This window comes from Chlorocebus sabaeus, chromosome 20, assembly GCF_047675955.1.
Source record: "Chlorocebus sabaeus isolate Y175 chromosome 20, mChlSab1.0.hap1, whole genome shotgun sequence".
Taxonomy (NCBI): domain Eukaryota; kingdom Metazoa; phylum Chordata; class Mammalia; order Primates; family Cercopithecidae; genus Chlorocebus; species Chlorocebus sabaeus.
In genome coordinates this window covers 99,330,375-99,343,139 of record NC_132923.1, presented here as the reverse complement: position 1 = coordinate 99,343,139, position 12,765 = coordinate 99,330,375, and the positions used below count along the sequence as shown (strand labels likewise).

Here is a 12,765-nt window from a genome sequence, read left to right as displayed (position 1 = left end):
GTAAGCAACATTCTCCAGTTAGCCTTATCAAAGAGCTGATATTTTACTCTCCACCTGTCCCAGGGAATTAGTACTTAACTGGCTCTGAGCACAGGAAGTCGGGGAAGGAGTATGATTTATCACCACCCCCACCACCCTACCCCTTGCCCTAAGCACTTCCCATGTCCTGAGCTATGCAGATGAGGAAGACGCCTTCCCCAGCCTAAAGAACATGAATGACCCGGGCCACGGAGAGGGAAGCACTAGAAAGCCAACTGAGACATGCAAGGACTCATGTGGTCCAAGTGTGTGCATGTGTGCCCATGTGCACATGTGTGCACATGCATGGGCTCTCAGGCCTTGCCCATGCACCCTTTGGCTCACACCCGCAGCCTGTCCTGGTCATTGTCTCAGCCCATTCTTCCTCCTTTCGCTGGACTCCTCAAAGATTCCCAAACTCCACTCCCTAATCCTCTCATCTGGCTTCTGCCCTGACAACAAAGTTGCTGTTACGGGTTGAACTGTGCCCCCCACCAGGCCTCTATGTTGAAGTCCTAACTCCCAGTAGCTCAGAAGGTGACTGTATTTGGAGACAGGCCTTTAAAGGGGTGATTAAGTTAAAATGAGGCTGTTAGGGTGGGCTGGTATGGACCAGTCCAATATGACTGGCATCCATAAAAACGGGAAATTGGACTTACAGAGGGAAGATGATGTGAAGAGACAGAGTGGGATGATGGCCACAGGCAAGCCAGGGAGAGAGGCCCAGAGCAGAAGCTTCCCTCACAGCTCTCCGAAGGAAACAACCCTGTCCACATCTCGATCTTGGACTTCCAGCCTCCAGAGCTGTGGGACGGCAAACCCCTGTCAGCAAAGCCACGGGTGCTGTGTTACAGTAGCCCAAGCAAATGAATACACTCACTGGTAACATCCCAGTGCCCACAATGACAGCCACTCCTCCCTCCTCTGTCACTTGCTTTCTCTGTTTTCTGTTTTGTTGTTATTTGTCTATTTTTCTGCTCTATCACCCAGGCTGGAGTGCAGTGGCACAATCTCAGCTCACTGCAACCTCCACCTCCTGGGTTCAAGTGATTCTCCTGTGTCATCCTCCTGAGTAGCTGGGATTACAGGCACCCGCCACCACACCCGGCTAATTTATGTGTTGTTAGTAGAGATGGGGTTTCACCAGGTTGGCCAGGCTGGTCTCGAACTCCTGGCCTCAAATGATCTACCCACCTCAGCCTCCCAAAGTGCTGGGATTACAGGTGTGAGCCATCGTACCCGGCCATTTTCTCTGTATTTAACACCAAAACTTGCTCTTCAGCAGCAATGGCACAGCTCCTCCTGGCCTCTCCCATTGCTCCCCTTCATCCGGGTGCCTCCAACGCTGACGTCTCCCCTCTCCTGCACATGCTGGCCGGGTGACCTCCTTCTCACCGCGGCTTCCACCCCCATCTGAACGCTGATGACCCCAAAACTGTCTCTAACTTACATCTGTGCTCCGAGGTTCAGACCAGATATCCACCTGCCTCCTAGACATCTCTGCCGCACATCCCACGGGCATCTCAAACACATATCCAAAACTGAGTGCTGGGCATCCTTTCCTGGTCTCTGCCCTCCCTGGTACTGTCTATCGCAGCAAAGGACCCCACTGTGTCTGGGACACCTCCCTTGTTCTGCTGCTCCTGAGACTGGGTGACAGACTTCTCTACACCCAGGGCACCCAGTTCCCCTCGGTACCCTGGGTCACACCGTCCTGCCACGGATCCTGGGACATCTTTCATGGCAGGAGCAGTGTTGGACTCACCTCTATGCAAAGACATCTCAGATGCACACTCAGGATATCCCTGTCCCTGAGGAAGGGAGCAGAAACCCTTCCACACCAGCTATACAATGATCAAGAAACTGTCACTCAAAGAGGCACCCTATCACAGACAAGTTTTTATTATCCTGCATAGAGAACCCAGGAAATATAAAAACATGTCCAGAAGGAACCCCCTCCGACTGGCCCCCTCCCTCCCAGGGTGAGCTCAGACCAGGGTAATGGGGGCTTGCAGGCCACCTCTGTCCAGCGAACAAGTTCCATATAAAAATAGATCTGTAGAGGGTTCCCAGAGAGCCATCGCCCCGCACCACGCCTGTGCAGGGCTGAGGCCTGGGACCCATCAGGATTCTGGGACCTCACTCCTCAGTGGAGGGGAGATCTACCCTGGACACCGAAGTCCTGCCAACACAGCCAGGGGCCCTTCTGCAGGAACAACTGGGGTAGCGGGAGGAGACTTTTCCCTGCAGAGAATGACTGATGTAGCTGGAGATGGGGATGAGGCTCCATCCACCCAAGAAGGGATGCTGGTCCAGGCTTCCCAGGAGGGGTGGGGAAGGCGGACCCTGGAGGGCACCTGGCCGGGGGCTCCCCCAACCCTGACAAAGGTGGTAGCAACATCTTGGTCTCCCCAGTACCCCTAGAGTCACTGAGCTGGGGCAGGTGCTCAGGAGACGGGGAGGCAGGGGGCTGGGGGATATTCCAAGAGCAGAGGAGCTGCTGTTGGCAGGGTGGGGCCAAAGGCACCGCTGTGAGTCACTGTCCCCCACCTTGGGGTGCTCTGCAAAGATGCACTGCACCTTCCGCCTCTGGGCTCTTTCTCATGCTAGCCTCTCTGCATGGACTCCTCTTGTCTGAGGCCTGCCATCTTGCCTGCCAAACACTCCCCTTACTCCAAGGAAAGAACCTTCCCTTTCCCACCTGCAAGGCCTTGTTCAACTTACATCTCAACTTCACACTTCACAAGAGTGGCTATCTCCCCCTCCAGCCCACCCACCCACTGACCCAGAGGGCTCCTGGGGGCCCTGGGCACTGGTGGATGGTGCCCTGGAATTACTTCTTGGTACCTGAGCTCTTCTCCTGGTCTAGTCTGAGCCCCCCAAGGGCAGGCTGTGTGTCTTTTTCATCTCTTTTCTCTACCCCTTGTCTTCTCCTTCCCGCCCCATCCCACCCCACCCACACACAGCCAAGCACAGCAGACAAGTGTCAGGGGTGGCCTGAACAAACTCAGCCCCTGTGGCCCTTCCAAAATCCAGCTGCCTTCCTGCTATCCTACAAAAGCCCTGGCATCCTGGGCCCCACCACTCCCGGGGGCCCTTGTGGATAAGGAACTCCATGGTGGGCTCAGCACAACCACTCCTGCCAGGGCTCCACGAAGTCAGAGCAGGGAGGGGCTCCATGGAAGGCTGGCTAGTGCCCAAGGCACAGAGCTGGCTGGAGGGGGTCACCTCTAGAGTCCCCACGGGCTATACAGGGAAGTGGGGGTGCCATAGGGCAGGACCAAGGACTCTCTCTCCAGAGCCAGCCTCATCCCTGGATTGGGTTCTGACCCCAGCTCTGACCCTGACACCTCACTTGGCCTCAGTTCCCCCATCTGTACACTGGGGGTTAGACTAGCCTGTCTGAGAGAGAGGACCCGTCTCTGAGTCTCCTCTTCACCCTCCCCAAGGCTGAAGAGAAAAGCTCTTGGGTCCCTGGGGAGATGACATGGCCCTTTATGCTTTTCCCAGATGTCTTGGCCACTGAGTTCATAAAGGAATGCACACGAGGGCCTCGTGGAGCCCCAGGGAACACCAGGGCCTTGCATGACCCAGCCTGGTCAGGATTCTTGGCCTCACCCTGAACTGTCAGCTCAAGACAGGGGAACACAGAAACCAGCTCCTGAGTCTAGGGCTCTTGGGCGTCAGCCCCTGAGCTCAGCACCATCTTTGCCTGCCTGGGCCTTGGCCAGTGTCCAGTGAGCCCCTGCCAAGGCACAGGGAGCTGAGGACGATGCATCTCTGGCACAGCCCCCGAGGCCTGAGCCACCAGGCAGCTGCAGTCACTGCCAGGTAGAACAAGAGCCCTCTGGGACCCACGCTGTCTGACTGGTCAATGGGTCTGTGGGAAAAGGGAACACCCCACGGGGTAGGCCCCAGCCCCTAGTGGGTATGAATGGCAGTAGGGCATGAGCCAGGGCAATCTCAACCCACTGTCTTCCCTCCAATCCCTGCCCCAGCTCTTCTCTGAGACCCCGAATTTCCTCCTGCTGTTATCTCAGGGGTCCTCTCTAGGGACTTGAACCTCTTTTCCGGGGCACTGAGTTAGCGAAGGTGTTCAGACTGGTGAAAATGGGAGGGGCAGGCAGTGAAAGCGGGGAAGCTGGGGCCCCAAACCAGATCTGGGCCCAAGTGGAGGAAGAGAGTGCTCCCTCCCACGCTGCTGGAGCACAGCTTGCCACGGTCCTTGGGCAGGGCTGGGGGTCTGGACCCCCACCAGAGTCCTGCCTTGAAGAATGGGGTCCACTCACACCTGCACCCCCTGGCCCTGCAGCTGGAGCACTCGTGCCTGCAGGGCGCTGATCCCGCTGAGGAGGGCCTCTCGATGTTCAGCTGAAGAGATGCCTAGGCTCACCAGGTCCCTGAAACAAAGGCTGGTCACACTCAGCTGGCTTGACCCCAACTTCTGCTCCTCCCATGAAGGCCCTCCACTCTCCCTCCGCTTCTCCGGACAGGTTGGGACTTCCCAATATAGGCAGGGGCAGGGCCCCTGGTATCCCCCAGCCCCGGCCTTGACCTTGGTGCCTCGGACTCACTGGGCGGTCATCTCGGCCACGGCCTCCAGGCTCCCGTAGCCAGCAGCTGCGAAGCTGTCCTTGTAGCGGCACAGGTCCAGGGCCTCCAGCCACGCGCCCACAGAGCCAAAGGAGGGGAAGGTGGAGAAGGCACGGTCCGCTAGTGGGGTGGGAGGCCTGTGGGTCAGAGGAGCTGTGCTCAACCAACAGCTGGGATCTGGGCCCAAACCTGGTGGTCTCCCGGGGAGAGGCCAGCTGAGGATGAACAGGAGAAGGGGAGGGTAACTGGGCCCTGGGGCTGGACCCAGCTCACATGAGCACCGTGCTTTCCTGAAGAGGCGAGGGCTTCAGGTTCTTCAGGCAGGTGGAGGCAGAGCCAGCTAAAGGTATTGGAGTATCTGGAACAGTCTGGGGTAGGACATGTCTAGGACTGGTTGGTGACTCATATTTGGAACAATGAATATTAATTTCACATATTTGATTCATTGGGACTACAAATGTGTTAGGGCTATTACCACATCTATTTCTCCAGTCAGAGGTCATTGTACCCAGGGATGCAGGCAAAATCCAGGAGATGCGGAAGTGACCAGGAGGATGTGCAGTGGGGTGGGCCTGGGCAGGTGGGAGGGCTACAGCCCTCTGGGGCAATGGGGTGAGCAATCGCTCCTGGACAGGTTGCGGGGTGGAGGTGGTGGGTTTGCACTTGAGACATGCAGGAAGACCCTCCACGGACAGGTGAGAGGCTGGCTGTCTTCTGTGGGAACATACCTGGGACAGGTAGTCGGGGCACAGTTGGGGGGCTCTGGGTCCTGCACCATCTTGCTCAGGATGTTGTGGATCTGGGAGAACCTGGGCCGCTCACCTGGGTCCTTCTGCCAGCAGTCAAGCATTAGTCGGTGCAGTGGGGTAGGACAGTTCCTGGGAGGTGGCAGCCGGAAGCCATCCTCCACAGCCTTGATCACCTGGACGACGGGGATGGGGAGCAGAGAGGAGGCTCCGGGTTTCCCCAGGACACGGTGCCCGCACACACACACGCACACACACACACACGCGCAAACATGCATGCACACACACAGGCATGTGCACGTGCACACGCGCGCGCACACACACGCACACACACACGCACAGACATACACACATGCGCAGACACACAAACACGCATACACACACACACACACACACACACTCACACAAGGAAGACTCAGGCAGTGGCCAGGCAGAACCAGAAGCAAGCAGACGGAGAAGAGGGGCCTGGGGCTGGAAGGCTGAGGGCCAATGGGCAGAGGTCAGGGAGCTGGGGCCTGAGGTCAGAGGGTCAGAAGGCATGGAGCTGGAGTCACCAGTTACTCACGTCTTGGCCAGACATGTCCCAGTAAGGCCGCTCCCCAAAGGCCATCACCTCCCACATGACGATGCCAAAGCTCCATACATCACTGGCGGAGCTGAAGTGGCCAAACTGAAGCGTCTCAGGGGCGGCCCACAGCGCCGGGCTCCGGCCACTCTGTAGGAGCAGGCAGGTCAGGGGCAAGAAGGAACTGGATGACACACAGGTTCCCCCACCCGACTGAACCCTAGATCCAGCCCTGAGTGTCATCCTCCCAAGCAATCCCCAACTCCAGCTTCACATCTGGGAAAGACACAGAAGCTGACCTCAAGGGGAGGTCCACTCGCATTTATGCCAAGACCAGCTGGGTGGAGGGGCAGGGAAGGGAGTGGAAGTGGGGAGCTAGGGGTTCCAGCGCAGCTTGGCGGGAATCAGAAGGCGCAGGCAGGCTTGGCTGGGGGCACCCTCACCATAGTAGTGTAGACAGCCTCTGCTCGGTCCCGGGGGCCCCGCCCGAAGCCAGAGATCTTGCAGACAAGGTCGCTGCTGACCAGCACACGGCGAGCTGCCAGGCCCCGGTGAACGTAGCCCATCTCTGACAGATACTTCATGGCTGATGCCAGCCCAGGCAGCAACCCCATCAGTTGCCCAGCCACCAGCTGCCCCTCGTGCCGCTGTGGAGGGAAGAGACTGAGGCCAGGGCTGTGGGCTTGGATCCCCTGGTGTTGTGTGATGCCAGGGCAGTCACCCAGCTCTCGCCAGGCTTTAGTTCACCCTGTGACCACAAGTCAGCCCGGCCACTGGGGATGATGCCAATTCCAAGCCCTACCAAAGAGAAAAGTGAGGGACCCCTGCCCGCTTTACAGAATAAAGTGGTCATTGGCAGCCCCAGGGCCACTCACCCTGAGGAAGCCGTCCAGGGCCCCATGGCTCATGTACTCGGTGACAATCATCAAGGTGCTTCCTGTGCCCAGGGATGGGAACACACATGCTAAGTTGACTACTCCACCCCGCGCACACACAAGTTTCCCCCCCGGTGCCCCAGACCGGGCCTCGAGAGCCAGAACCAGCACCAAGCTCCCTAATCTCGCCATCCGCCTGCCCAGCCCAGGGTCCACTATGCCGAGGAACAAAAGAGACAAAGGCCAAGGTCATGAGCTGCAACAAGCTTGCTAAGAAAGATCAGTCTTTCTAGGAGTGATATTCTAGGGGGTCAGAATATCACTGAAAGGTCAGAAAGGTCATTCTGGCCGGGCGTGGTGGCTCACGCCTGTAATCCCAGCACTTTGGGAGGCCGAGGCAGGTGGATCACAAGGTCAGGAGATCGAGACCATCCTGGCTAACACGGTGAAACCCCACCTCTACTAAAAATACAAAAAAAAAAAAAATTAGCCGGGCATGGTGGCGGGTGCCTGTAGTCCCAGCTACTCGGGAGGCCGAGGCAGGAGAATGGTGTGAACCCGGGAGGCAGAGCCTGCAGTGAGCCAAGATCATGCCACTGCACTCCAGCCTGGGCGACAGAGCAAGACTCTGTCTCAAAAAAAAAAAGAAAGAAAAAAAAAGAAAGGTCATTCTGAGCCAGAGTGGCCACTCTAGGAGAAGGGCCACCCTGAGTCAGTGAAAGCTGAGGTCCCTGGCTGAAGCTACCTCCCATAGCTGAGGGAAGGACCTGGAGGGGCAGGGGCACCCCAAACTCCCACCCCATCATTTCCACCCACCATACTCATGGGCTGGGCAGCAGCAAGGGAGCACCGGGCCCTACCTCGGGTGACAACACCCTCCAGCCGCACGATGTGGCTATGGTCAAACTGGCCCAGAGTGAGGGCCTCGGCCAGGAAGCCGAGCCTCTGTGAGTCGGAGGCGCTGTCCCTCAGCGTGTGCACGGCTACGGGCAGCTCCTGGCGACCGGGGAGCTGTAGGCAGCCACAGCACAGCTCCCCAAACCGCCCTGTGGGGAAACAGCACATCAGATACTGCCAGAGGCCACTGCCCTGGCTGAGCTGAACAGGCTGAGCCGAGGAGAAAGTGACTCTGACCAGCCTGGCCAACATAGCGAAACCCAGTCTCTACTGAAAATACAAAAATTAACCAGGCATGATGGCGCATGCCTGTGATCCCAGCTACTTGAGAAGCTAAGGCAGGAAAATCACTTGAACCCAGGAGGCGGAGGTTGCAGTGAGCTGAGATTGTGCCACTGCACTTCAGACTGGTTGACAGAGCAAGACTCAGTCTCAAAAAACAAAACAAAACAACAAAAAAAGTGACTCCAGATCATGGACTGTTTCCAGTTTAAATCCTGGTAAACTTAGTACCAGCAGTGTGACCTAGAATTCCATCTCGTTCCCTTTCTTGGCCAGTCTCCTCTCTGAAATGGGGATTCCTCCCTGCCTTCCTCAGTGGGGGGAGGTTTCCAAGTCTTAAAGAAAGGACGGGGCACATGCCAGCGTGCCAATGGCCATCAAACCCCATGTGACCCAGGACGGATAACAATGACATCTATTCTTCCAACCCCGCTCCTTTCTGGCTTCTGCCTGGAGACAGTGTCAGGGGATAATGTCAGGCTCCCAGTGAAAGCAGCTGCCGTCTCTGAGTACAGAAGGTTGAGGATTTGTAGTCAGGAAGAAAGGCTAGCAGGAGACTGGCGCTTAGAGAGCAAGAGCCGACAGCCAGGCCCTGTGAGGAGTGCTGGGAGGTCCTCACATTAGCCCCCAGAAGGCAGATATCATGCCCATTTCACAGATGAGAAACTGAGGCTCTAAGCAAAAGAGGGCCATGCCCCTGATCATGCAGTGGGTCAGGGGGAGGGCCAGGACTAGAACTCAGTTATGTCTGGCCCCCAAGCTTGCAAAGGCCCCTCCCCACGGCCCCATAAAGGCCTGGGACTAAACTGCCAGTGGTAGTGTGCAGAGGTCTGACCTTGAGGACCAGGAGAGGGTCACAGACCCCTCTGCCATCCTCTTCCCTATAATCAGGCAAGCCAGGGACTTTCTGGGTGGAGGGTGGGCTTGGTGTGGAGGCAGGGTTTCCAGACACGAGCAGGGACTTGGGTGGAGGTGGCCTTCAGGATAGCGGTGTGGACAGAGTAGGGGCGGGGCCTGTAGAGTGGGTGGGGCTTCCAGATGGGGACAAGTCTTCCTGGGCGCCCAGCTTGCCTGCTCCAAGCCTCCTCTCCAGCGTGACGCTTTTTGCATCCAGTTCCTTGGCGAACAGATGCACAGCCTGCAGTGGGTCCCCACAGCTCTGGGGGTCCAGGAATGTGCGACGTGTTGGGACTTTGACTGGGAGAGAAAGAGATGAACCTAAGGAACGGGGCCTCCGCCACTGGGGTGGACAAGCGGGCTCATGCAGTAGAGCAAGGCAGAGGGCTGAGGAGTGAGGCAAGGTGGAGCCCGCCCCTCCCCAGCCAGGCCCAGCCAACTCACAGTGGAAATACAGCTCCTCTTCATCATGGGCGTCCCCTCCTCCTTTACCATAGCTGCAGGGCCTGGCAGGGAGTTCAGGATCATTCTTTCAGCCAGGCCACCCCAGCCCTTCCCATTGCGGAGCACTGAGGGCAGTGCCCCTTGGTCCCTTCAAAAGACAAGGCCTGTGCCCTGGGGGAGGGACCTTCCTGTCCAGCTGGTTTAAAAGTTTCTCTGTGGTTTGACAACCTCCCCATGGCACAGATACAACCATAGCCCTAGACCAAACCCTCACCACCACCACCATCCCTAGCTACTTTCACACGGTGAAAACTATTGCAACTCCAGAGGCACCCAATCCACACCCTGACTGCAGGGGCCCAGCTGACCCCAACCTGCGGTTTTATCAAAGTGTGAATGAGGCAAGCGGACCCAGCACTCAGGGGCAGCTTCTGGTCTGGTCAGGAAAACAAACACGGAGAGTTAGCCACAAGCCCACTCATCAGTGCTGGCAAAGAAGGGCGGTGTACTGTGGGGACATGGGACAGACAGCCCTGACCTGATCTGAGCTCATTGTGGATGGCTTCCTGAGACAGAGGCAGCCACGGGCCAAAGGACTGCATCACAGTCAACAAAGCCACAGGTTGGCACTTGGAGCCCCCAGGGGCAGGGCCTTTCTGGCCAAGATAAAGACTTCAGCTTTGATTCTGGGAGGAGAGGACAGCCCCCGTGGAGTTGAAGCAGAGGACTGCAATGATTTGATTTCTACTTTAGAAACAGCTCCAGTTGCAGAGTGGAAGCTGCCGCGGGTGTCACCACAGGAGAGGAGCTGGCAGTGCTTCCAGCTATGGGGTCAACATGGGCATGGAGAGAGGCAGAGGACTCGGGTGACATGAAGGTGACAGGGCCACAGGGCTGAGAGGTTGCTGGATGGCAGAAAGGAAGAGGGAGAAGTTGCCCACAGAGTTTATGGTGGTGCCATTTACTGGGACGAGGACACAAAAAGTTCATATTTAGACACCTGAGTTTGCAGGCCTAGGGGATAAGCAGGGAAGATAAGAAGGGGGTTCAACGTGTATGTATCTGGAACTTGGAAGAGAGGCCTGCTCTGCAGATACAAATCAGGAGCAATGAGCGTGGCCCAGGGAGAGGATAGAGTCTGAGAAGAGGGACTAGGAATAAGTCTGGGAAACCCCAACATCCAGGCTAGAGGAAGGAAGCACCAAGGACAGTACAAAAGAACCACCAGAGGAACAGAAGGAGAGTGGAGGGAGACTCGGGCAGGGTATCACGGGGACCAAGGACAGAGAAAGTACAGGGGGTGGTAGAGAGAAATCACATAAAGGTACAAGCGGGGAGTTTCCGAAGTTTTCACGACAGAGATGATCACATGTAGATATAGATGGGAAGGAGGAGCAAGGCTGTTACACAGGGGGAAGCAGCCACTGAAGGGTATTGACGGCCTGGGCTCAGAACCTGACTGCACGGACCTGCTTCCCAGCTCCTCCACTCGGTAACTGTGGGACTGGATGGCTCCGTTTTCTCTTTAATAAAATCAAGATAAAGATAGGCCTGCCAGACAGCAGCATGTCAGACAGCTTACCAAGCCTCCACACATGTTCACTGTTATGGGGGGAAAGGGGGACATTAGGAGTAATAGTGGGCTCCCAAGATGGCAAAAGGGTGGGGTTCGGTCATAGATGGAAGGACTGATCCTGGCTGGGAGGATCACCTCCTCTAGAGGAAAGGGGGTGAGGACGGGTGCAGAAGCAGGCAGGTTTGTAGGTTTGGTGGTAAGTAGTCCAGGGGCCAGTGAGGAGGCTAAAGAACAGGTGTGACAGGTGTGGCCAAGACAGCAAGCTGCAAAGACAGGGAATCTGTAGGCCAAGAGGGGTACTGGATTAAGTATTGGGATGAGGCCAGGCATGGTGGCTCATGGCTGTAATCCCAGCACTTTCGGAGGCTGAGGTGGGTGGATCACCTGAGGTTAGGAGTTCGAGACCAGCCTGGCCAAAATGATGAAACCCCATCTCTACTAAAAATAAAAAAAAAAAATTAGCTGGATATGGTGGCACAGGCCTGTAGTCCCCGTTACTCAGGAGGCTGAGCAAAAGAATCACTTAAACCGGGGAGGCAGAGGCTGCAGTGAGCTGAGATCGTGCCACTGCACCCCAGCCTGGGTGACAAGAGCAAGGCTCCATCTCAAAAAAAAAAAAAAAAAAAAAAGGTAATGAGGCGAAGGATTCCAGGGGGATGGCCAGGAGGAACAGAAGAGATGATTCTTGGGAATGAGAAGTCAAAGAACCAAGGGGCAAGGGATGGGACAAGCTGTCTGGCAGCTACTGAAGTCACCCAGGGTGGTGACAGGATTTCCATGAATGAGGAGCAACATCCAGGAAAGATGGGTGGAAATGAAGTGGGGAAGCTTGAGTGGATGGAGGAGCGAGAGAGGGTACGTGGTGCGGAGAGGAGAGAGGCTTCCACTGGACCACACGGCCTGGTCAGAAGTGGGTAAGCCAGGGTGGACTGGAGAGGAGGGAAACTGGAGGTGAGGGACCACGGCGCAGAGCAGGTCCTAAACACAGGACGGTGTGAGAGGTGCTGCAGACAGCCCGCCAGGCTGGGACACGCATGCTGGCAGAGAACGCCTCTCTACCCCTCCACACTAAACCAGGCTCACTCTCCCCATTTCGGTGCAGCTGGATTTGGAATCCCGCACTGGCTTGCTCCGCCTCTGTAGTGCACCTGTCCCCAGGGCACTCCTGTCTTGCAGAGCCTCTGCCCGGAAGAGGGGCTCTTGGCTTGCTCATCTCCCTCTGCCTTCTGCCTCTCAGAGCCCCTCAGTGCAAAGCCAGGATAAGATGCTCTTGGCATCTGTCCATCCCTGCTTTTTCTTTTTCTTTTTTTTTTTTTTTTTGAGACGGAGTCTCGCTCTGTTGCCCAGGCTGGAGTGCAGTGGCCGGATCTCAGCTCACTGCAAGCTCCGCCTCCCAGGTTTATGCCATTCTCCTGCCTCAGCCTCCTGAGTAGCTGGGACTACAGGAGCCCACCATCTTGCCTGGCTAGTTTTTTATATTTTCAGTAGAGATGGGGTTTCACCGGGTTAGCCAGGATGGTCTCGATCTGCTGACCTTGTGATCCACCCATCTCGGCCTCCCAAAGTGCTGGGATTACAGGCTTGAGCCACCGCGCCCGGCCCATCCCTGCTTTTTTAACAGGTCCAGCACATGAACCTTCATTCTCCATGAGCAAGGAGCTCCCTACTCTTGTCCTGCCCTCCTGATTTGCCTGGCCCAGGCAGAGCTGGCTTCTAGACTAGCGAGACAGTGTTCTCTCCCACTCAGTCACTTTCAGTGCCTCATTCAAGGCCAAGCAAATAGCCAGTACCAAATGAACGCTCATTGTCCATCCAGCTGCCAGGCAGTTTCAGGATGCTGAGGTGGCTCCCAAGGCCACCTCTCTCCTCTGC

General features: G+C 56.7%; 1 protein-coding gene across 1 annotated transcript in view; it reads right to left on the bottom strand.

The window, feature by feature from the left end:
* Window positions 1-3,604: 3,604 nt before the first annotated feature.
* EPHA10 (EPH receptor A10) overlaps window positions 3,605-12,765 on the bottom strand; it is a 45,362-nt gene continuing 36,201 nt past the window's right edge. The window contains exons 9-17 of the mRNA XM_007979347.3: window positions 9,318-9,379; window positions 9,048-9,173; window positions 7,658-7,843; window positions 6,798-6,859; window positions 6,366-6,569; window positions 5,923-6,072; window positions 5,340-5,533; window positions 4,593-4,748; window positions 3,605-4,418 (exon numbers count right to left, since the gene is read on the bottom strand). Of these exons, the coding sequence (XP_007977538.3) occupies window positions 4,304-4,418; window positions 4,593-4,748; window positions 5,340-5,533; window positions 5,923-6,072; window positions 6,366-6,569; window positions 6,798-6,859; window positions 7,658-7,843; window positions 9,048-9,173; window positions 9,318-9,379 (1,255 nt within the window). The 3' untranslated portion in view covers window positions 3,605-4,303. The remainder of the gene's footprint in view (window positions 4,419-4,592; window positions 4,749-5,339; window positions 5,534-5,922; window positions 6,073-6,365; window positions 6,570-6,797; window positions 6,860-7,657; window positions 7,844-9,047; window positions 9,174-9,317; window positions 9,380-12,765) is intronic.